The sequence below is a fragment of the Phoca vitulina genome, unplaced genomic scaffold (genome assembly GCF_004348235.1).
Source record: "Phoca vitulina isolate PV1807 unplaced genomic scaffold, GSC_HSeal_1.0 scaffold14, whole genome shotgun sequence".
Taxonomy (NCBI): Eukaryota; Metazoa; Chordata; class Mammalia; order Carnivora; family Phocidae; genus Phoca; species Phoca vitulina.
The window spans coordinates 40,321,160-40,344,734 of NW_022589717.1; the positions used below are offsets into that span (position 1 = coordinate 40,321,160).

The window sequence follows — 23,575 nt, forward strand, 5'->3', positions numbered from 1 at the left end:
CTGTTTGTTTGTATAAGGCTATCAAAAGAAGTCAGAGAGGAGGCTGTGGCCCGGATCCTGACCCTGATTGTATGAATAAGTAAGCAGGATGCAAGTGATTGGGTTAGATGCTGCGAAGATTTTTTTTTTTTTTTTTTTTTTTTTTCAAGTTAGGAAGAGGGTAAAAAGACAGCCGGGGTGTGGGGGGGAGGCAAACGGTGCATCCCCAAATCCTCACACTTTTGCTCTTTTCAGCCAGTTGCTTTGCTGGCTTCTGCAGGCTTTTAAGGTCTCGCGGCGTAGAAATGCCTGCCCCCCACCCCCTTCCTCGGTCTCCCCTTTCAGTTCAGATGTGCTGATGTGCAGACCGGATTCATCTTCCCCGAGCGACGGCGGCGGCGGCGGCGGCAGCTCGCGCTCTACCGCGGGGTCCTGGCAGCGGCGGGGGCGCGGCGCGGGAGCCCAAGCTTCGGTGGCAGCTGAGCCCGCGGGGCGCCGCTCGCCCAGCCGCGGCCGCGGGAAGTTCGGCCGCCAGAAGGACGACCTGGCAGGCAGCGAGCGCCCGCTCCGCCAGAGCGGAGTTTGCCCGCAGCTGCCCCTCCCCGTCTCCGGGAGCCGAGCTCCTTACCTGCCCTCCGCCCACCCGCGGGCCCCTAGCCAACTTCTCCCTGCAACTGGGGGTAACAGGCACTTCTTGCCCTCTCTACTGTCCCGACGGCATCCGTATGTCTCCGGACACCTGAACACCCCAGTGTCGCCGAGGAGCCTCCCGGTAGGGAGAGGAGCACCGGTTCCCCTCGCACCGCACATCAGCGCGGACCGCGGACGCCTCACCTCCGGGTCCCGTCCCTTCCTTTTCCTCCAGGGGAGGAGGATGGGGTTGCAAACGCTTCCCCCGAGGATGCTCGTGTGGCTGGTGGCCTCGGGGATTGTTTTCTACGGGGAGCTTTGGGTCTGCGCTGGCCTCGATTATGATTACACTTTTGATGGGAACGAAGAGGATAAAGCGGAGACGATAGATTACAAGGACCCTTGTAAAGCCGGTAAGTGCCTCTCCAGGTCGGGACGGTGGCGTGCGGGGGGCCGCCGCGCTGGATTTCCGAGGGGTGGTGGTGGGAGCTCACCTGTTTCCTTCCCTCTCTCGCCAGCCCCTCCGTCGCTCCGTCTCTTGCCCTCCTTTCCTTCCCCTCCCCACCCCCCAAGTGACAGTCGCCACGGCCCAAGTTGACTGGAGTTCTGTGCTAATGGGATCGAATGCCAAGCTCCCGGCTCCCAGTTTGGGAAAAACGTCCAGAGTTCGGATTCCCCTCCCCTCCCCCAGCAAAACGAAACAAACCGTAAACACAGCTGGCCTGCCGAGGGTTTTAAATACCAGCACTCAGCGGGCTATATGCATCTGGAGGGGACTACACCTCCTCTTTGTTCCAGGGTGCGGTTCCCCAGTGTTCGCCTGAGACCGAGTTGGTTAGAGTTCCCCAAAAGATGGGTGGGGATGGAATTGCAACCTCGGCTTCCTCTTTTGCCAGGGATTTCAAATGTGGGATCCAGGCGAGAAGGGGATTGTGACGACCTTGGACGCTCTCACGCTAGTTGGAATTCAAATGCATTTGCCCATTTAAAATAAACCTTAAAAAAAAAAAAGTCCAAGTTGTTACCCCATTCAAACTTGAGCCTTCCTTCCTGTGTACACCCCCGGGAATTGCAGTTTGACCTGCACTGCCTGAAGCTCAGCTTCTCCTCGCGCGTCCGGGAGCACCCCGGGTCCTTCCCCTCTCCCCCACGCGTCCAGCGCCTCTGCGGGTCTCCCCTCCCGCTCGGGGCGGTGCTTCACTCCAGTCGCCTCAGGTCGGAGCCGCACGTGCCGCGGCCGGCGACCACGTGAGCGCAGCGTCCCGGGACTCCCGGGGGGGCTCCAGGTCCCTGGCCCTGCGGAGTTGAGGTTGAGGTGACCGGAATTCATTGTGGACTCACGACTAACTTCGGGAGGAGGGTTACAAGGGTTGTTGGGGCCGGCTTCCTAGAGTTGTTTGTAGGCTGAAGGCACGTTCTGTCCCATCTCTAGAGGTGTGGGCTTTGGCAAAGCAAAGAGGAAGGGAGTGGGCAAAGTACCCAAAGTACCTCTGCTTCTGCGGATTCTGTGCGGGCTTGGTCGGTATGTGACTGCGATTTCTTTCCCTTTCATAGCAAGGTAAACCTTATTCAACCTTTCTTGGTCCTGAAGGAAGGAGAAGTCACACAGTGAGGGAAAATGCTGGAAATTCCCTTGTTAATTTGTACTGTTGATGACACATTGCTCTGACAAGGAGCGTATGTGTGTTCTGTGCATGTTATCAAATCTTTCTTCGTTCACGCTTACTGGAGATGGTTTATGCAAAACTTGGAGTAGCTTAGTAGAAACTTGTCAGTCTGGAACTCAGAATTCTGTTTTAACTCTGTTTTGTTTATAAGTTTCCTCCTATCACCTTTAACACTCAGTCTATCCCACCATAAGTTTCTTGGGCCTTCCCTGATGGTTTGGGGAGCAAGACACCATTCTGCTATGATGGGTGACTAGTGGCTGGACAACCAGAATTCAATACCATACAACTCCCCAAACATACATACAACTCCCCAATTTTATTGAGAAATTAATTTTGAATCATGTTTGCAACTGGGTGAAAATTGTGTACTTTCTTGTTTTAGATAATATAGAAATGAAGTGTTATTTCTAAAGATTGTCTAGGAAAAACATCTATTCTGATGCTCTGATGTATGAAAGATTTGACCAGCTATTAATATGAAAAAACCAGTGCATATGTATACATTGACCTGATTTCAGGAAAATAAATATAGTTTTCTATACAGATTCAAGTAAACGTTTATGCCTTTTAAAAATCATTAATTTCAAGTAAGAAGTGTCAAAAATGAGCTAACACTATTTTCAGAAATTATGTTGTTTAGGCTTATCTTATGTTAGAAATTGTCCAGAATGAGGTTCTGTGAACGTAACTTTTTTTTCTATTTAAGAATGTTTTCAATTTTAAAATTTAAGTGGTTGCACCATGTGTATTGAAATCTGCCTCAAGCATAAATGTTTATTATCCTCAGCAAATAAACATCTAGGGCAAGAAAAAAAAAACTTTAAGAGCATTTACTTTTGTTTTTCCTTTAATACTGGTTTATTTTAGAGCATAACCTTTGAGTACAAGAGGCATACCTGTGTCTATGTGTATATTGTATATGTATAATGAAAGGAGAAGAATGGCCCAAGTGGAAGGCTGAGAAGTATATCCAAAATCTGAGATCACTTTTTAAATGATCAACCCTGCTTTTTAAATTTAGTGACATGAAAGGCTTTAATTTACCATCTTGGCTAAAGAGTGGCAAAGTCTTGGCTAAGAGTGGCCTCCCTTTTGGCACTGTGTAAGACAAGTAAAAGTTATAATAACAAGAAAGAAAATTTAATAGCACATTGAACTCCCAAACAAGAGTCAAAAAAAGGTCACTAAAATAGAAAGATGAGGACAGATATGTGAAAGAAGGCCACACAAAAGCCAGAGAGGGTGCCCTCCAGATTCTGGGGCACCTTTAATCTGCCCTTTCCAAAGAGCAGAGTGGAGGGCATGGACCATAAAATAAAGTGTCCTTTCTGCACTTCTCTAACAAAATACTAATTTTCCTCAAACTATACAGCAGCTTGATGTCATAATGACTAACATAGATTTATAGTTTCAAAGCACTCTTAAGTACATTATTTCAGCTCAACACAACAGTCCAATATGGTGGAACTTGTTAATCTTCCCATTACACAGATAGGAAAACAGATGTTCCACAAGGTCAAATGGTTGTTAAGATTATCCAGAACTTGATTTGAAGTCTCCTGGCTGCAAAACCTGTCATGCAATTAGGTAGACAGAGAGATAGATAGATAGATAGATAGATAGATAGATAGATAGATAGATAAAATAATTACACTTCATCCTTAGCTGGCCTTTTGGAGGCCTTCCTAGAAATGCAAACAATAGAAATTTGTCCAGGTTTACCTAGAGTCTAGACTAATAGAAGTGCAGTTACTTTCATATCTGATAAGCATGAAATGACTAAGAACATAGTTTCATCTTTTCCAAACCCAATTGTAATATAAAGTCTTTGAAGACAGAGGTCATACCTGATTTTTAATATTTATCCCAGGAATAGATTACCACTGTTGGTATCTAGTAAGTTCTCAATTCTTTCTCAATATCTATAGACTATAAATATTGATCTTCATCTCTTATCTACAAACTTCTATTCTAACCAGTAATGTTACCCAAGAAGAAATATTCTTAATACAACTTGTTAAAATTGTGCCATTCTTAATATATTTGTGAAACACTATAATTTTTATACCTATGAGAACTCTAATTTCAAGTTCATGAAACTATTGGACAGAAGGGAAACCCTGTGTTAATTTAATTGAACTTTCACTTAGAAAGACATTTTGGTATAAGTGAAAGTAGGTAAGTTAGTGCAGCATAACTTCAGATATATATAGTCGAATCCATTAAGACAAAATATAGGTAATTAATCTCTATATATAGATAAACACAAAGATGTATATAATTCAAAGGGATATCTGATTGTCTTTCTTCAGCATAGTACATAGTCATCTGAGTTTGCAATCTTACTCTCTCTAGTTCAGAAGATTCCTAAGGGACACTAGGAAGCTGATGCTGCAGGAAGTCATTCCAGAACAGAGACTAAGGTATCCTGTTTCAGTGTTGTACTGTTCCAATAGGTGTTAATCAGAGTATTAATATCTGTGAAGAGCTAAATTCAGTGTGCAAGTTAAATCTTCCAGATTTGTCTGGAGATTACCTGGAGACCAGATAGACCAACTCTGTATTCCCTGCCTCCCTCCCTTCCTTCTTTTCTCTTTTTGTATTTAAGGGGATATCAGGAAAGCTCAGGCAATTGAAAATATAATATGTAATAAGGGGGATTGAAGAATTTAGTATTTTGAATGATGGGTAGAGGCTGAGAAGACTGATGATGTGGAATGTTTGTTCAGAAGCTTGTCCTTATCCTTTTGGACAAGTGTGAACACCCTAAAAAAAAAAAAAAGGCTTTCTATCTTGAATCTTCTGAGTAAATGTCTCCTTTTCCTGGAAAAAATCCAAACATGGTTAAAGGTCAGTGACTTGCAAGGTTAAATTTGCCTTTAGAGTGGCATATGCAAGCCTGTTTACATAGAGATAGGCTTTTGGTCTCCTAAAGGATTCTTCTTTCTGTTGTTCTTTATAATCCTAGTGTCCTAGTATACTAATTTTTGGGATGATTTTCATAAGTTTATAATCTCTTGGTAAGATCTTCTCATCCTTTTCGTCCTCAGTGCTGTACTTTCTAGCCTCAGAGTCAGCCTCCTAGGTATGACATTTTGGAATTTGATGTTCAACGCTGTGTCAACTTTATTCTTTCATAATATTAAATATTGAAGCATATATTTCTTGGTCTGCACTTCTGTCGGTTGCCAAACCCTCATGTTAAAAATGCATTTCATAGAGTGGCTTCGCTTCACCAGCCTCTCTTCTCTTTTAGTTTTCATTCCTCGGATCTTGTTTTTAATTTTTTTCTTTTTCCTCCTCCTGCTTCTGATGCCAACTCGGAAGTGGCCAAAGTATAATTTTTGCAAAGGGGATGGATAGATATTATATTCTATATACTTGAATTCTGTTCATCATTTGCCAGTAGTGATTCTGTATCCCTTGTTGTGAGGGTCCACATCCATTTTTGGCACATAAATGGCAGTTCCTGTTACTAGGTATGAATTGGATAGACTATTTTTTTTTACATATATCCCCACAGAGTCAGCCAGCTTTGAAGCTCTTTTTTGTTTGTTTATAAGTAGTCTCCTGAGATCTTCCCATTTTTTTTGCCCCTGATGAGGGTACTGTCATTTGCCAGTTCAAAATCTAGCTGGAATCCCTTCACTGAGGCAGTTCGGGTAGTAATTACTGGAATCTTTATGATTTCTAGCTCAGTAGGTGCTGTTTGAGTCCTGCCTTCCCTGTTTAGGCCTCCTTAGTCTATAGGTCTATAGTGGGACAGTTAAAAGTGTGTAAGAGCCTTGAAAAGGCTTTTTGAGAAAGTTAGTGTATAATTCCACACTTTTCCTCTCGCCATCATGATGGCTCACTTTTCTTTTCTTTTTTTTTTTTTAATAATTTTCCATATAGGCATGTGCCAAATATTGCACATTCTTTTTTTTTTTTTTTTAAAGATTTTATTTATTTATTTGACAGAGAGTGAGAGAGAGATCGATCACAGCAGGGGGAGTGGCAGAGGGAGAGGGAGAAGGAGGCTCCCCGCGGAGCAGGGAGCCCCATGCGGGGCTCGATCCCAGGACCCTGAGATCATGACCTGAGCTGAAGGCAGATGCTTAACCGACTGAGCCAGCCAGGCGCCCCGATGGCTCACTTTTCTAGGGAAGCCTAATGTATGCTTTGTATAGCTTCTTCTACAGAAACCATATTGTCTTTCCCTATGGTATATGTAAGAATCCTATTTTTGTACATCTTAGCAGCTTTCCCTGATTTAAAATTTAGTCTCACTTGTCTGTAGTTACCATAACATTCTCTCTAAACCTTAAGAATATTAGTCACATTAATGATCTCTTAGGCCTCTTCATCAGCAAGTGTATTGGACAGAGGTTAACCTTTAAATTTTTCTAGAACTCAGGTAGATGGTATCAAGTGCTAGTGATTTACCATCATTACTTTTTGTCTTTTTAGAATATTATCTATTGTTTGTAATAGTACCTTAGACCCATCTGCTTAAAATATTTAAAACTAGGACCTCCCTAAGCTTTTCTAAGAATGCTTGGAAAAGATAGAGGTAAATAATCCATTTAAAATGAGGCCTTGCACATCCTGCTGGGACCATCTGGTGTCTGGGGAGGTGGGGGAAGGGGGCCATGCTGCTCCCCTGAACTGTAGGAGAGCCCCCTGCAGCATCTTGAGCCCATAGCTAGGCCTGGGTCAGGCCGAGGCTCAGGTGCCTGGCAAGGTTTCTGGGGATGTAGGATATCCTCTACTGGGGGAATTTTGAGGCTTCTTACAGTTCTTTCATATTCTGAGATCTGGAATTAATCCTGGACTTATCCTTCCTAAATGAAGGGGTGAAGAGTCCTCTCTGCAACCCTGGATTCAGTAGAATGATTTAGCAATATGGCTTTAGTGGTTTATTTCTTTTAGTTATCTATTGAATAATGATGCTTAGGGAGGAACATTAAAAAAAAAATTTATAGCCTTAAAGCTATGGAATGAATTGCATAGAATGTGTTCTTTCCCAGAAAGCAGGAGGGAGGGAATCCCTTGCTTATTTATTTAGTTCTTGCCATTGTCAGCCCTGAAAATGGGATATTGACTATTAGATTTGAGACATTGTGGGTTGGCTAATGGAATGCTTGTTTTGTCAGCTCTTTACAAAATGTGTGCTAATCCTGTCAAGCTGTTTTAAGGAGCTCAGCTATATATTTGTATTAAGAAGTATTGTAAATTAGGTGTTAATTGAAATCCAGAAAGTGAACCAAGGAGGCATTTGTCTTACTCAGCTCTTCTCTTGCAGTTTACATTTAGAGTTTGAGCTAAACTATTTGCTATGGACCATATTAAAAAAAAACAAAACAAAACACTTTCTTGAATGATAATAGTTCTAAAAAGTTGAAACCATACATTAAGAAGGTCAGAAGTGCTTCCACATATATTATTTTTCCCAAACAAAATCTAATGTTATGTATTAGTATCCTACTCAAAGCATACACCTTAATGTTTAAAAAAGACATTTCAACAGTTTTTAACACACTACACCATTTTACAAATCAGGGGAGTTCCATGGGGATGGAGTCACAAAGTATGTATTTACTATCGGCATTTGATGTCTTTCCTGTGTTGTGAACTTCCTATTGATGATATTTAATTCATGTGTTGGGGGAGGCAGAGGTGGAGGTGTAGGAGGGTAGAATAGTTTCTTCATTCTTTACATTTCTCATCTGTGTTAAACTGTTAGCACATGGATTGTGTACCACAGGGACTCCCCGAATTGTTCCTGGCCTGGTAGCTGATCTCAACATTTCTGAACTCTCTTCTTTGGCCATGCGTGGATTTGAAGTGTTTATTAAGATAATCTCTATTCTTGAGCAGCACTGGGAACCCTCTTGGCCTCAGTTCTGTGGACTAGTGATACTGAAAGGATGGTGCTCCATTCCTCTAGGCTGATCTTTCTGACCACAAATACCTAGTAGATGAGAGTTTATGATATTTTGTGTTTTGTATTCAGATTATTGTGTTATTAAGCATACCTCATATGTAGAAGTTAAATTTTGAAATACCCCAGGGAAGAACATCATGCATAACTAGAAAACAGCCACATGGAGAACTTTCTAGAGAATGAATTCTTGGACCCCATATGCCTCACATATCTAGGAATTGCCTTTGTGACTCATGTCAAAATAACATAATTCCTATTTTCACATTAAACATTTTATTTTTTTTAAATTTTTTATTATGTTAATCAGCATACATTACATCATTAGTTTTTGATGTAGTGTTTCCATGATTCATTGTTTGCATATAACACCCAGTGCTCCATGCAGAATGTGCCCTCCTTAATACCCATCACCAGGCTAACCCATCCTCCCACCCCCCTCCCCTCTAGAACCCTCAGTTTGTTTTTCAGAGTCCATCGTCTCTCATGGTTCGTCTCCCGCTCCTGCTATCTTCTTTTTTTTTTCTTAACATATATTGCATTATTTGTTTCAGAGGTACAGATCTGTGATTCAACAGTCTTGCACAATTCACAGCGCTCACCATAGCACATACCCTGCCCAATGTCTATCACCCAGCCACCCCATCCCTCCCACCCCCCACCACTCCAGCAACCCTCAGTTTGTTTCCTTAAACGGTCTCCTATCTTCACCATATCTCCATTAGTTAATATTATTGTTACCCCTTTTGGATATATGAGGAAACAGACTCAGAAAGGTTTAGCGGGCAGGCTGTCATGACAGTTGCTAAGTGGTGAGAACTTGAACCCAGGTTCTGTATTTCAGATGCCCTTCTTTTTTTGAATCCTCTGCACTGGCTCTTCAGCCAGTACAAATGTGTTAAGACTGGCAATTGAAGTGATGGTATTTGTATCATGGACATCTATCCATTGCGGCAAATGACTTTCTTTAGCGAGAATACATCTTGCCTTCAACATTCTTGCATTTTATGACCCACTACTGTATTGTCAGAGTAAGGCCAGTATTTTTAATTGCATAGAATGTAATATAGGGCAGATCCTAGTCCCTTGCAAAAGAGTATTCCCTAAGTGTGGAGAGTTGCAAATGAAATGCCCAGTTATGTATGGCACAAATAAAAATGCATATGATTAATTTTAATAGAGTTAAAGAAATATGTGAGTGCTAAATAGTGTCAGGGAGACACTGCTGCCCGTTGTCCCAAGTATTTAATTGTGACAGCAGGCTTTTCATGTCAGTTAAGGCAGCGGCTGAGTTGGATTTAAGCAGAATTCCGTCATTAGTGTCCCATTCTTGGCACAAGCTCTGACGTTTTGTGTGGTATGTGTTAAATTGTTTCACACTTTAGATTTGCTGTCTGAGTATTCATTCAGTGCATGATTATGAGCCCATAAAGAGTGTGAAGAACATCCTTTCAAATGCAGGCGATGCAGGAAAGTGGACTATTGTGTACATTATGTATGTAAATGATGTGTGAATGCCTTTGAGAAAACAAATATGCTGTGAGAAGGTTCTTAAATAACTTTATCTTTTCAATCCTAACTTGTCTAAAAGCCCTAAGGTCAAAAGCTTGAAAGCCTTGGGGGATCATAGGGTTAACTAAACTTCTTGGAACTCCAGTGTGGTTTCCTAAGACTAGGAAGTCTGGCATGTTCAAAATATATACTTTATGTAATATTTACTAAATTACAATTTCTTTGAAGAAAACATGCTACTTTTAGCAAATTATCATGTGTTCTAGGAGGAAGAGTTCCTGCTTGTATTTTTTCTCAAACAAATGGGTAAGAACAGAATCTGGTGAAACAGGCTTCCCTTTTCTGTTTTCTTCTTTTCTAAACCTAAGAACCAAGGGGATGTTTTTCTTTTATAAGTACTTTTTAGTACCAGGGGAAGAAATAGTATATGTCTGGACCTGGGTAGACTGTGGCCTGCAGGCAGCGACCAAGGGAGGAATAATTAGGATTTGCCATTTAGAATGGGTAATGGAAGTAATGACCTAAATCAGGGGTTTGTGTTGCCTCTGTTTCTGTGGGGAAAGAGATTTGTGAGATTTGCTGGGTGAACTTGTGACCAAGAGTTAAATACAGAAAAAAAGATACTGAGTATAAGATACACCTCCAGTGTGTCCAGGATTAAAAAATTTACAATAAGAAGAGATTTCCAGTGTGTGTAATGGTGGAAGGGGCTTCATATACAAAACTGTATGCAGCATGAAGAAAGTACCCGATAACATATTTTATTTCTATATTGAATGGTACCCGTAGCTTAGTGTTTTAAGATAACTTACCATATGGCACCCAGTGATAGAATCGGAATTTGAATCCAGAACTCTGGATTCCATGTGTTGCCATGTTGCTGCTGCTGCAGCTTCTTCTTTCTTTTCTCTCTCTCCCTCTCTCTTTTGGATAGGTATATTTTTGAAAATTGGGGTTGGTTTCAAAAATTATTATTTTTTTAAGGTTTTATTTTTTATTTGACAGAGAGTGCCGCACACAAGCAGGGGGAGCAGCAGAGGGAGAGGGAGAAGCAGGCTCTCCACAGAGCAGGGAGCCCGATGTGGGGCTCGATCCCAGGACCCCGGGATCATGACCTGAGCCCAAGGCAGACGCTTAACCAACTGAGCCACCTAGGTGCCCCTCAAAAATTATTTTTTTATGATTTCAGGGAGACTGAATAGTGCATCTGTTAAAAACTTGGGGTCTGGAGTGAGATGGGCATGGCTTCTAATACCAGACCCACCATATGGTGACTGTGTGTGGCTTTTTGCAACTCCTCTTATGCTTCAGTTTTCTCATCTATAAAATGGAGATGATGTTATGATCCTCATGGTGTTATTACATGAATGTAAAGTAAAAATCACTCTGTCTGGAGCATAGTAAACACTGTATAATTTTTATTCGTAGTACCAAAAATAGGAGGTAGAGGATTTTTTTTTTAATTGCAACTACTTATTTGTGGGAAGATGATCTTTATAAAAACATATGTAGATAAAGTTCTTTTTTCTTGTCATATATAAAAATGCATTCATATCTCAAGTCCTCTCAAGTCCTCTAAATCTTGCATTTGAGAGGTTAAATCTCCAAGTGGAAAGGTAAGGGAGGTTTGGAAAGGTAACAGGGATAACCAATGTACACATTTCTCGGTGTTGTTCTCTTGGCTATTTCCTCAAATGCTTAATAGACCCAAAATATATTGACAATTTTCAATTCACATTGACTAATGTGTGAGTAGAATCTTGGCTATATAGTCTTTCAGTAATTTCTGGTACAGATTTTATTTGCCATCTGGATTAACTTGAAGAGCTTACATACTCAAAATCTTATGTTTACACAGAGCTAAGTTTAAGCACATGGCTCTAAGCTACAAATATTCATAAATTCATTAAACCTTTATTGAACACTTACTGTGGATGACACATGGATTTATCCTTGGAATTCCAGAAGTATGAAATACGATACAATGCCTGACCTGGTGTAAAGTTTTAACTTTATCATTTTTAGGTAGATAATATTTTCTGTATAAATAGTTGCTTATACACTAATCACTTAACTCAATGCTAAAGTTATTTCAATTTATGCATTTGAAAATGGGTACTATTATAAATTGTGACAATCGGGATATATATTCTTATAAATTTTTTCTGAAATTTTCTTTACTCATGATATATGAAGAGTAAAGCTTTGTGGAGAGCATAAAAACTTTTAAGAAAGTACTTTGCAGACTTTGTTATTTGGCAGTGGATTGGGATGGGATGTAACCAATAATTACTTATGCAATTATTTGGAAGAAGTCTGTATTGGTAATATGATTTCCATTTATTGTTCTCAGATAGCTTGATTCAGAAATTTCAACTACTTTTTGTCATATTTTTCCTACATTATCTACTAGGGTACATTTCTGTCCTTCACACAATATCCTTATCCTTAAATATATTTAAATGTACATGGTTGGCTTTTTCTTTGTTTATAGGTCCAAGAGAAGCAAAAAAAAAAAAATGGTAAATGAAAAAAAAATGTCTAGTCTTTTCACTTGCAGTATTCTACTGTGGCTTTGAAAAGCAAATATAAGTTTTGCTTTCTTTAAATAATTTGGTGTGGGTAGTGGTATGGCAATTGGAAAACAAACTGGGTTGGTAGTAAGAAATGTAATTTCCACTACTGGCTCTGCTCTTTTATTTGTGTGTAACCTTGGGGATGTCCCTTGATTCTCTGGGACCTCAGTTTCTGAGGTTTAGATATCTCTAAGACTGTCCAAGCTACAAAGCTTTCTGAACCTGATATCCCTGACATCAGAAGTAAGAGCTCTTCTGAAGTGGTACCAGGAAGTTGCAGGGCCAATGCCTATACTGTTCATTGAGAGGGAAGGGAAGATGCTTACACCTCTCAAGTGGGCACTTTTGTTAAGTACCCCCTCAGGTTTCTCATGGTTCCAGCCAAATCTTGGCAACCAACAGACTGCAGCTGCAATCACTGTGGAGCTCCTTGACTTGACTTTGCCAAAATTATCGTTGAAAGCATTTATGCATAATTTCCCATTCCTCTTTTCCAGCCTCAGTCCATCAGTAAAAAATTTGTCAAAACAGTGACCAGGTATGCAGACATCACCTATGTGCTTTTCAGAACTTGTTAGTTTCACATTACCATTAGAATTGAACGTTGCTCTATTTGTTTCACTGGAGAGATGATTGCTTTTCCGATGGGCAGAAAATGGCCAGTGGATGGGGAGAATTCAGTTCTTTCAAGTTTGAGGTCAGTATTCATAATGGAGAGAACAAGAGCTATAGGCAAAGAATCTATGGGAAAGTTTTTCTGGCTTAAAGTATTTTATGAAATGTACAATATATTAAAAGATATATTCTTATATCAATTAATCACATATCTATCCTGAAAACATTCTTCCATTTGGTACAAGTGTATATTGTTAATTATCTCTATAAAATTCAGTTTCACAAACTTTCAATTTATCTGAATTGTCTAGTAAAGAACTACTTTTTTTATCATAAGTTAATTTATCTTATGTATTCATAGTTTTTTTTTTTAATGAAGAGTCTCAAATTCTCAAACAAATCATTGCCAAAGGAGGTTTTCGTTCTTGAGCTTTATAATAGTAAAGAATGAACTCCGAGAGACATTAGTATCGTGAATCTAGATAGTGTTGTTTTACTTAAAGAGCATTGGATAGTGTGTTAGGTGACTTAGGTGCAAATCTCAGATCTTCTGTGTTTAAATCTATTATTTTGGTCTACTTACTTAATGCTGCTGAACTTAAATTCTCTCATTTGTAATATTGGGATAGTGTTACCTCATCTGTGAAACAAGTAAGGATTAAATGCATAAGTGTGATGCACTGTACAGATGTAAATTAATATAACCAATATTTTGCACCTGGTATGTTTCAGGAAGATGGGGAGATACAAATAAGATGTGTCCCTTCTTATAATGATTTCAAAATCTACCAGAAAAAAAGCAACAAATATTTCAGTTATCAATATGAAAGTGCAGTAAACAAAATATCGTGGTAACATGGAGGAAGGAATGCATTAATGATGTTTGGGATGGGGAAGGCTTCTCAGGGAAGGTGCATTTGAGTTGAATCTCAGTCTTGCAAGTTTTTCTCCTGGACAAAAGGTGGTGCAAAACCTTATAGAGTTAAATAAGATTAAAAACTGAAGCTGTGAAGATTCATGGAATTCTATGAAAGAGGAGGTGGTATAGGAGGTGGTAAATAGTCTAATGTGGGTAGTGCAGAGGGTATGTAAGGGTTCGTGCTTTGGCAAGAAATGATTTGGGAAAGTGCAGTGTAAAGAATTTTTAATGCCCAGGGTGTGGAGGTAATCCTGATCCCCTCTGCATCAGGATGGGGATTTACTGGAAATTTAGATCAGATTACTGGCTTATAACAACCTTATTTTTTAGAGATAAGTGGGGATGTAAAGAATGGTCTGATATGGTAGCTGTAGGAAGTAAGAAGCTTGTGGGAGCAGGGAGACTTGTTACAGCTATGGTAAAAATAGTGGCAAGTGTTGATGAGTGTTTGCATTTGTACTGTGGCAGTAGTTATAGAAAAGAGGGATTAAATTTAAGAGACCAGTCACCAACTGGATAGCCTTGGGGGTGAGGGTCAGAGGGAGAAAGAAAGGAGGACTCAAAGATGATGTCTCCATGGCTGTACACTTGAGTGACTGGAGAAACAGGGATATAAAAGAGCAAGTTAAGAAACACAGAATATAATAATAATTTAAAAAAACCGTTTGTCTTTTGTAAAGCAAAAAAGTTTTACGATCCCTTTGAGTTGCACATACCTGATGTTTGTTATCATAGAAGTCCAATGCGCTATCCATTGTGCCACGGAGCCACCCTCTGATGTTTGTTATCATAGGTCCCCTCATGTTGTTATTCTTCAGGGGTATATTGGTTATATTTGGACTTTTGGATTATTTATTAACTTTGAAATCAACTGTCATGTTCCACTGTTTAGATTCGAATTGCCTTGAACCTATGGATTAATTTAGAGAGAATTATTTTTATGATATTGAGTCTTCTAATCCATGAACATGGTATGTATCTGCATTTCTTTAGGCTTTCTTTAATACGGTTTAACACATTTTTAGTATTTTTAACTATAAAGGTTTTTTTCTGCATGTTTTGACACATTCATATATTTCCTATTTTTTGATGACATAAATGTACCATTTTATGAAATTTCTTTTAAGCCATTTACTGCTATTGTATAGAATATATTTGATTTTTAATATGTTTACTTTTTACTGCAAATCCTTGCCAATCTGTCACTCATATTAATAATTTATCTGTATATTCTTCACACAGGCAATTAGCTCATCTGCAGTAAACCTGTAGCTTTGTTTCTTCCTTTACCATTCTTATGCTTTTAATTTAATTTAATTTTCTTGCCTTATGTGCTAATAGTCTTCCAGTGTTATTTGGAAATGACGACTGAGGGCTGATTACTCAGTTCTCAATTTTAAGTAGAATGCTTTAAATTATTTATCAGCTATGCTATTGGTGTCCTTAAAAAATAGATAATTTTTATCAGATTAAAGAATTCTGCTTTTACTGAGATGATATGATTATTTTTATTTTACCAGTTAGTATGGTGTATTAGGATAATTGATGTACTAATATTAACCCACTTTGCACTTCTGGGATGAACCCAATTTGAACATAATCCATTATTCTTTTTACATCCTTGTATTCTGTTTATTGATACGTACTTTAGAATTTTTGTTTCTGTGTTCATTAGTTAAATTGGCCTTACTTTTACTGTTCTTGTTGGGTTTTGGTGTCAAGGTTGTGTTAGCCTCATAAATACTCTGGAAATTTTGTGGAAGATTGGAGTTATTTGTTCCTTTAGTGAGTTGAAAGGATTATTCTTTGTTTGTGTTCAGTGTATGGCATTACTAACAGTTCAGGACAAGTTTATTTTTTTAATTTTTATTTTTTTTAAAGATTTTATTTATTTATTTGACAGAGAGAGAGACAGTGAGAGAGGGAACACAAGCAGGGAGAGTGGGAGAAGGAGAAGCAGGCTTCCCGTGGAGCAGGGAGCCCGGTGAGGGGCTTGATCCCAGGACCCTGGGATCATGACCTGAGCTGAAGGCAGACGCTTAACGACTGAGCCATCCAGGCGCCCCCAGTTCAGGACAAATTTAAACTATATTATCTGCTTGAGTTTATTTGGCTACCATGGTAGTATAAATTTGGAATGCAAACTTACTTTGGAGATGATTTTTGTCTATAACATTTGAGAGGATATTTGCTTTTCTCTCTCCTATTTAGTTTTAAGCTTCCAGATAATCAGATTTTGTGCAGTTACCTGGGGTGGTATGAATTTAATTTTCATTCTTGTACACAGGCAGGCCAGATTTGGGAGTCTCGGATTTTTGGGGAGTTGCCTATTATGTTTTCCACCTTTGGTGGTCTTTGAACTGTCTTCTTTCTTCTGAGCCCTGGTTGATAACGAAACTCGATAGTCAGGTCAACCAAGCTTGGTAAATCCCCTCACTTGAGAGCTGGCTTTAGTCTTCTGCCTATTTTTCTGTATTCCCTCCTTCACTCAACCATGAAAATGTTCACTCATCCTGTCATACATTCAGGGAGATTTTTAAAATATTTTATCTCCCAATTTTAGTTACTCAGGAGGCTCCAGTCCCTAGTCTGCCATGTTGGTAGAAATAGCAGTCTTTATAAAGGATTTTAAATATTAAAAAGGACTTTCTAATGTTAAGCATCATCAAGGAATTCCTTTTTAGAATTTACAAATTATGATGATTAAATGGCTTTATTTAAAACTAATTTATCATTTTATATTAAATATAACCATAACGTTTTCTATGAGATTATACCATATGTTTAGTTTGGTTCATAATGATCAAGCCACCATTTGTTTTAGCTGACTTTTCAGTACATTCATTCAGTCCTAGGTATGCACAAGAACTCCAGAAGTTTCATGAATTTTGTGTGAAGTTTTCATTGTAAATGTAAACGTTTTCATGCCCTTCACTTGAAAGAATTAAATTCAAATTTCATGGGGAAAGAAAATCCCTATGTAACTCAAACTAGTCATTGTGATTTGCAAGGGAAAGACACTGCTTGAAGGAAGCAGTATACAAGTTACCTGTACTGACTTGCTGCCTTAAGGCAAATATGATTACTCTTTAACCTTTTTAGAAAAAGCTAGTATTATGCTTTTCTTTAAATTACTGTGATGTAGATCAGGAATGTGTTTTAGCATATTTTGATATTTAATGCATTCTGTTTTATTGATTTTGAAAACATAGAGAAGCCACCCAACATTATTTAATCTCTTTAATTTTTTAAAATTAATAAGGTTTTTCTTTTTTTTATTTAAAATAAGCAGAATTTCTTTAACCTCTTCTCACATGGTTATTAAAACTTTTACTAATATGACTTTAACCTCAATTAACAACTCATTCAAAATTTCCTGTTACTTTTTAGTTATAAATCCTCAAAGGAAATACTATTCTCTAATTTGTAAAAATATACCTCTGAAGGTACCCTTAGAGATTATAACCTGAAACGCCTCATATTAGAGGCACTACAATACTGTTTTGAAGTTCTAACCAATCCCAATTATCATGCTTAACCTATGTTGAAACAGATTATGCAAATAGGTGGAGTTGGAGGTGGTGATTTTATTATGTATGAATGGAGGTGAGTTAGTGAATGTGTCATTTACTGATTCAGTATGGTTTCCTGAAAACATGCTATTAATGATTTCTTTCAAATAAGCATTGCTCTCTCTATGCCTCTTTTAAAACACAGATACTCTTTGCTCGGTAAGTATCAAGTCATTAACATGAAAATCATTAACATGGAAGATTAGGTCAGTTTTATAAATGTACTAGGAACAGAAAATAAGAAGGTGGAGAATGAAGCTCTAAGGATAATCCTATCCTACTTCACTTTGCTTTTGGGCAGCTCCTAGTCTGGGTACACCAGTGACTCACTTGCCCTTAAACTTTTGCATTCTTTTTATTGGTGCCTCTGCATTATGCTCAGTTTTTCTTGCTTAGCTTGTTTTGTTTTATTCAGCAGATTGTCCTAATCTAACCAAATAGTTAGCTGACTGCTGATTAGTGTATGCATGTAAGAAGACTACCCAAGGCTCAGGAAATAACTACCCTAAAAAGATAAGACAGAAAAATCCTTGGAGCTCACACAGAGCTGGTAATAGTGTTCTATTCTCACCTAGCAGAAAGGAAAAACTCCATAATGTACTGGATATCAGGTAGATATCCTGAGAAGCGTTTTTCCAGAGTATTGGGAAAAACTTAGCTCTAGATAAACACTACTCTGGTCCTTTCTAACAAAGCTTGAAAAAAAGACCAGAAAGGATCCAAGTAACTTCACTGCTTCCCAGAACAAAACTCAAGAATATTTATAGGAATATAAAAATATACAGCAACCAGCAAGTTAAAATTCAATCAGTATTGCTTCTGGCATGCAATCAGTATCGCAGCATTGCTTTAAGAGGCAAAACAAAAACAAAAACAAAAAAGCCCCTCCCCGCCAAACAAAAAGAAAACACTGGAAACAATGGGAGTGTCTATCATTAAGAAAATGGTTGATTAAAATATGTTATATGGTTAGTAGAGAATAAAATGAAGCTATTGAAAAAATTAGTTAAGCATGTATCTCTTGACCTAGAGAGATATTCAAGGTATAATAAGTAAAAAAAAGTGAGTTCCAAAAAATGCACAAACAAAAATTATATATTTGTCTATATATTGCTTACATATGAAAGATAAAGAAATAGAAAAAGATAAGGAAGGATACACATCAGAGTGATAGTCTTTGTTAGCTGAGGAAATGGAACTGAAGTAGGGTATGGAGACCATATATAGGCATACTTGACTTTATTGTACTTCATTGAACGTTGCAGATATTGTGTTTTTTTTTTTACAAATTAAAACTTTGTGGAAACTCTGCATTGAGCAAGTCTGTCTGTTAATGCCATTTTTCCAATAGCTTATGCTTATTTCATGTCTCTGTGTCACATTTTGGTAATTTCTCACAACATTACAAAATATTTTATTATATTTGTTATGATGATCTGTGATCAGTGATTATGATTTGCTTCAGCTCAGATGGTGGTTAGCAATAAAATATTTTTAAATTAAGGTATATACATTGTTTTTCTTTCTTTGACATAATGCTATTATACACTTTGTAGTATAGCATTAACCAACTTTTATATGCACTGGGAAACCAAAACATTCATTTGACTCATTTAATTGCAATATTTGCTTTATTGAGATGGTCTGGAACAGAACCTGCAATATCTCTGAAGTCTGCCAATTTTTTCTTTCATATAATTTAATTATTTCACTTGTAAAATAAGCATAAATTATCTCATAATTTTTTAATCTTTAAAATATTTAAGAGAAAAAATAATGACAAAGACTATATGAGGATATTAAAGATCATTATGATATAAAATGACAGCATAGAAATATTAATTTGACTATATGCTTTGATTTTACAACTGTAAAAATGAGATATGGATGTGGATAAAAACCAGTAAGAAATTCAGAGTTTTTTTAAAGAGTGCTAGATATATTTATATATACTCCCCCCTTTTATATCTGAATATTTGTGGGCAATAATGATAGCTCTCTGATGTAAAGTATGTAAAATATAGGTGCATGTGGACAAAGTGTAGATTAGAAAATGTAAAAATGAACAGTGTTAGGATGGCAGGTTATGAATCATTTTGTGTTTTCATTTCCCCAAACTTTATGTAACGTTGTACTGTCTTTATAATAAAAATAACTCAAAACCCAACAGGGCTTGCAAAGAACCACAAAAATATGATTTACAATGAGGAGAAAAATCAATAAAATAAAAGCATCTCAGAAATGATACAGATGATAAGACTAGTAGGCAAAGACATTAAAATAATTACAATGGTATTTTATATGTTTAAGAAACTAGAAGAAATTTTTAACATTATGTGGAGATATGAAGTATATAAAAAAGACTCAAATCTAATTTGTAGAGAAGAAATATCCAGTGTCTGAGATTAAAAATACACTGGATGGCATTACGAACAGATTATACATTGCAGAAGAAAGGATTAGTAAACTTGAACACTATACAAGAAACTATGCAAAATGGAACACAAAGAGAAAAAAAGACTTTAAAATTATGAATAGAGCATCAGTGAGCACAAGGTCAAGTGACTTAATATGCAAGTAATTGGAATTTTTAAAAAATATTTATTTATTTTAGAGAGAGAGAGAGAGCGGGGGGAGGGGCAGAGGGAGAGAAAGTCCCAAATTGACTCTGCGCTAAGCACAGAGCCTGACGTGGGGCTTGATCCCATGACCCTGAGATCATGACCTGAGCAGAAACCAAGTCAGTCACTTAACTGAGTCACCCAGGTGCCCCACAAGGAATTGGAATTCTTGAAGGAAAAGAGATAAATGTGGTGGTGGAACACAGCCTAGAAAACTATTTGAATAATAAATGACTGAAAATCTCTAACTTTGATGAAAACAATCAATCTGTAGATGGAATAATCTCCATAAACCCTAAGTATAAGAAACATGAAGAAACTGCACGATGTCACAGCATAATTTTATTTTTTAAATCCAGTGATACAGAAAATATTAAAGAAACCAGAGAAAAGAGCACATTACAGAGGGACATGAAAAGGAATTGTATATGGAGGAGCAAATATGAGAATGACAGCTGGTTTCTTATTGTAAGCAAAGCAAACTAGTGGACAGTGGAACAACATCTTCAAAGTATTGAAAGAAAAACAATGTCAATTTAGAATCCTTTACTCAGTGAAGATACTTTTCAAAAATGAAGGTAAAATACTATTTCAGACATACAAAAGCTGAACGAATTTGTAACTATCCAACTTATCCTACAAGAAGTGTCAAAAGAAGTCCTTCAAGTAGAGGGCAAATGACAACAGAGGACAATCTGAATCTACTCAAAGGAATGAAGAACGTGGGGAATGATAACTACGTCAGTACACAAAAACTTTTCTTTCATTATTTAAATCTCTTTTGTTGTTTAAAACTTTCCTTCTGCCCTGTCTTAATGTGTCTCATTTCACAAAGGATTTGGTGTTCTACATTCTCCCTATTTATTGTGACTTTCCATACTGCCATTTAGTTCTTATCTCCTGAGCCATATTTACCTTGTTATCTTCCTCTCCCTACTATCTTTCTGTTTGCTGGCCTACCCTGCTTATACTCTCTCCCTCCCTGAACTTACACACACGCACACACACACACACACACACATGCACTCATGCACACACGTGCACACACATACCTACTTTTGTAGAGGTGCAATTTGGTTAAAATAGCATCAGATACAACTTTGAAGAGGTCCTAGAATAATTTAGAGTGGTGAATACTGGAAATGTTTAGGGTTAGGGGCAGAAATGAAGAGTGTCTGAATATGTTAAAACCAATGTTATGATTTCTAATCTGTTTTCTAAAAGCATCATCAGTTGCATATCTGACTCAGTCTCTAGTTGCTTACCAATGAGAGACCCCACAAATATCCAGTGGGGCAGATACTCATTATGTTCTAGAAATTACTGCTTGTCTTTTTAGAGTAATAATGCCTCAGTTCATTTCAAGATAGGAGCAATTTTCTATACTTTATGGTTCAGGAGTTAGCAACTGCTGGCTTATTTTTATAATAAAAGTTGTATTAAAAAAAAGCTTAATTGAAACACAGCCATGTCCCTTCTTTTCTACATTGTCTATGGCTGCTTTCATCCTACAATAGCAGAGTTGAATAGTTGCAACCACTAGAGTTAGTATGGACCTCTTGCAAGCATAAATTGTTTACTTTTTGACCCTTTAAGAAAATGTTCACTGGCCCCTATAGTTACTTAAAATTAATAATAGCAAATAGAGCACTTACTGTGTACTAGGGATTTTTGCTTTTTTTTGTTTTTTTTTTTTTTTATAGAGAAAGCATGAGTGTGTATGCGTGGAGTGGGGAGGGGCAGGAGGAGAGGCAGAAAGAGAATCTTAAGCAGTCTCCACACCCAGTGCAGAGTCCCTTGAGGGTTCCATCTCACAACCCTGAGATCATAACCTGAGCTGAAGTCAAGAGTCGGATGCTTAACTGACTGAGTCACCCAGGTGCCCCTATGTTCTAAGTTTTAAAAAATATATTAAGTACAAATATTAACTTTAAAACTCATAAAAACTGTATGGAGTAGATACTGTTACAGTACTTATTTAACTGAGGAAACTGAGGCACAGAGCATTTTGTCCTAAGTCGCAAAGTTAATAAGTGGTAGGGTCAGGATTCAAACAAAGGTGGCTTGATTCCAGAGTCTGGGCTTTTAACAGCTGTCTCATACTGCTGCTCCAATTGAAGAAATAAAGGAAATACAGAATTAAGAAAAAAAAAAAATCCAACACATGGAATACATGGTTAATTTATGGTGGACAGCCAACCAATTTAGGTGAAAAGCAGAGAATTATTTAAATTACAAGAAAGAAGATAAGATATATTTAATTAGTTTTAGATTAATTATTGCAGTTTCTTCAGACTTATTCACAAAAGAATAATTATATGACTAGCCAAGTTTTTTTTTTTTTAATTTAGTTTTATTCACCCTTAGTGAATTACTTCTTTGAATTAGACCTGTATGTCAGGATAGTAATTCTATAGGATAGTAGATTCAGGCTCCTTTTGTCAGCTTCTCCATTTCTCTGTTTTTCTTTTTCTTTTCTGTTTGGTTCAATGTTATATCCGTGGAGCTGTTCCACTGAGAAATCAAAATCATTTCCAAAATTTTAGTTCCATAACTTTGAGTTTTCCTTAAACCTGTTTTATATTTTCTGCATCATTGTAGTAGAGTAATCGGTAAGCATTTATTTTGCTAATTGTTTGTAACTAAAACGTGAAATAAAACAGGCTCAAGAGATTCTGACAGCTTGCTTATTTTTCTTGAAATTATTTGAGTTTGGATTTTTGACACAGTGGTCCAAAAAGGTTTAAAAATTATAAACATGCAATTTTCTCCTTATGGAGACTATAGTTGTGACTAGAGCTCAGCATGAACTGATATTTAAGAGTATGTCATGGTTATGCTTTTAGTAAAAGACCATCATGCCATAGCTGTATTTATTTTTGGACTCAAGCCGTAATGTCCTTTCTCTTTTAGGGCCATAGTAGATATTTCTTTCAAGGTAGCAAGCATGAGTTTTGTTCATCATGAGACATTAAAGTAATACCTATTCATTGCACCCAAATAGCCACAACAGCTATAAAAAATGTGTACATTTTCTTTTACTAGGCACCTGTGGAATATGTGAGAAATTAAAGAGTATCTCAAAGAGAGTGTCTTGTCCTAAAAAGAGATTATAATCTGGTTAGGAGTCCAGATTATAGAATAGAATAAATATACAGATGATGGTAATAAAAAATTGCAGAGTAAGGTCAGTTTCACATAGGACACTTTATACACTTATGATAAGTTAAACAGCATTGCATTATTGAATTACCTGTTCAGGACAATGCTATAAATTGATATAAAATATAGTAAACATTTGCAATAAACATTTGCTATAGGACTTAAAAAGGAAAAGACATTCTTTTACTAGTTCACCTTGGAATGCTTTACAAAAAGATGTGGACTGGGTTTTGAGTGGATAGGAAGGATTAGATTATAATAAATACTAAATATTTCTATAGCACTTGGTTTTTTCAAACACTTTCAAAAATCTAATCTGATTTTACAACAACCTAATAGAACAAGTAACACTGTTATTCTCATTTGAAAAATAATTTGAGATGAGAGGTTAAATGT

General features: G+C 37.4%; 1 protein-coding gene across 1 annotated transcript in view; it reads left to right on the forward strand.

The window, feature by feature from the left end:
* Positions 1 to 543: 543 nt before the first annotated feature.
* Positions 544 to 23,575, forward strand: part of TLL1 (tolloid like 1) — a 207,233-nt gene continuing 184,201 nt past the window's right edge. Inside the window, exon 1 of the mRNA XM_032413149.1 lies at positions 544 to 1,022. Coding sequence (XP_032269040.1) covers positions 854 to 1,022 — 169 coding nt within the window. The 5' untranslated portion in view covers positions 544 to 853. The remainder of the gene's footprint in view (positions 1,023 to 23,575) is intronic.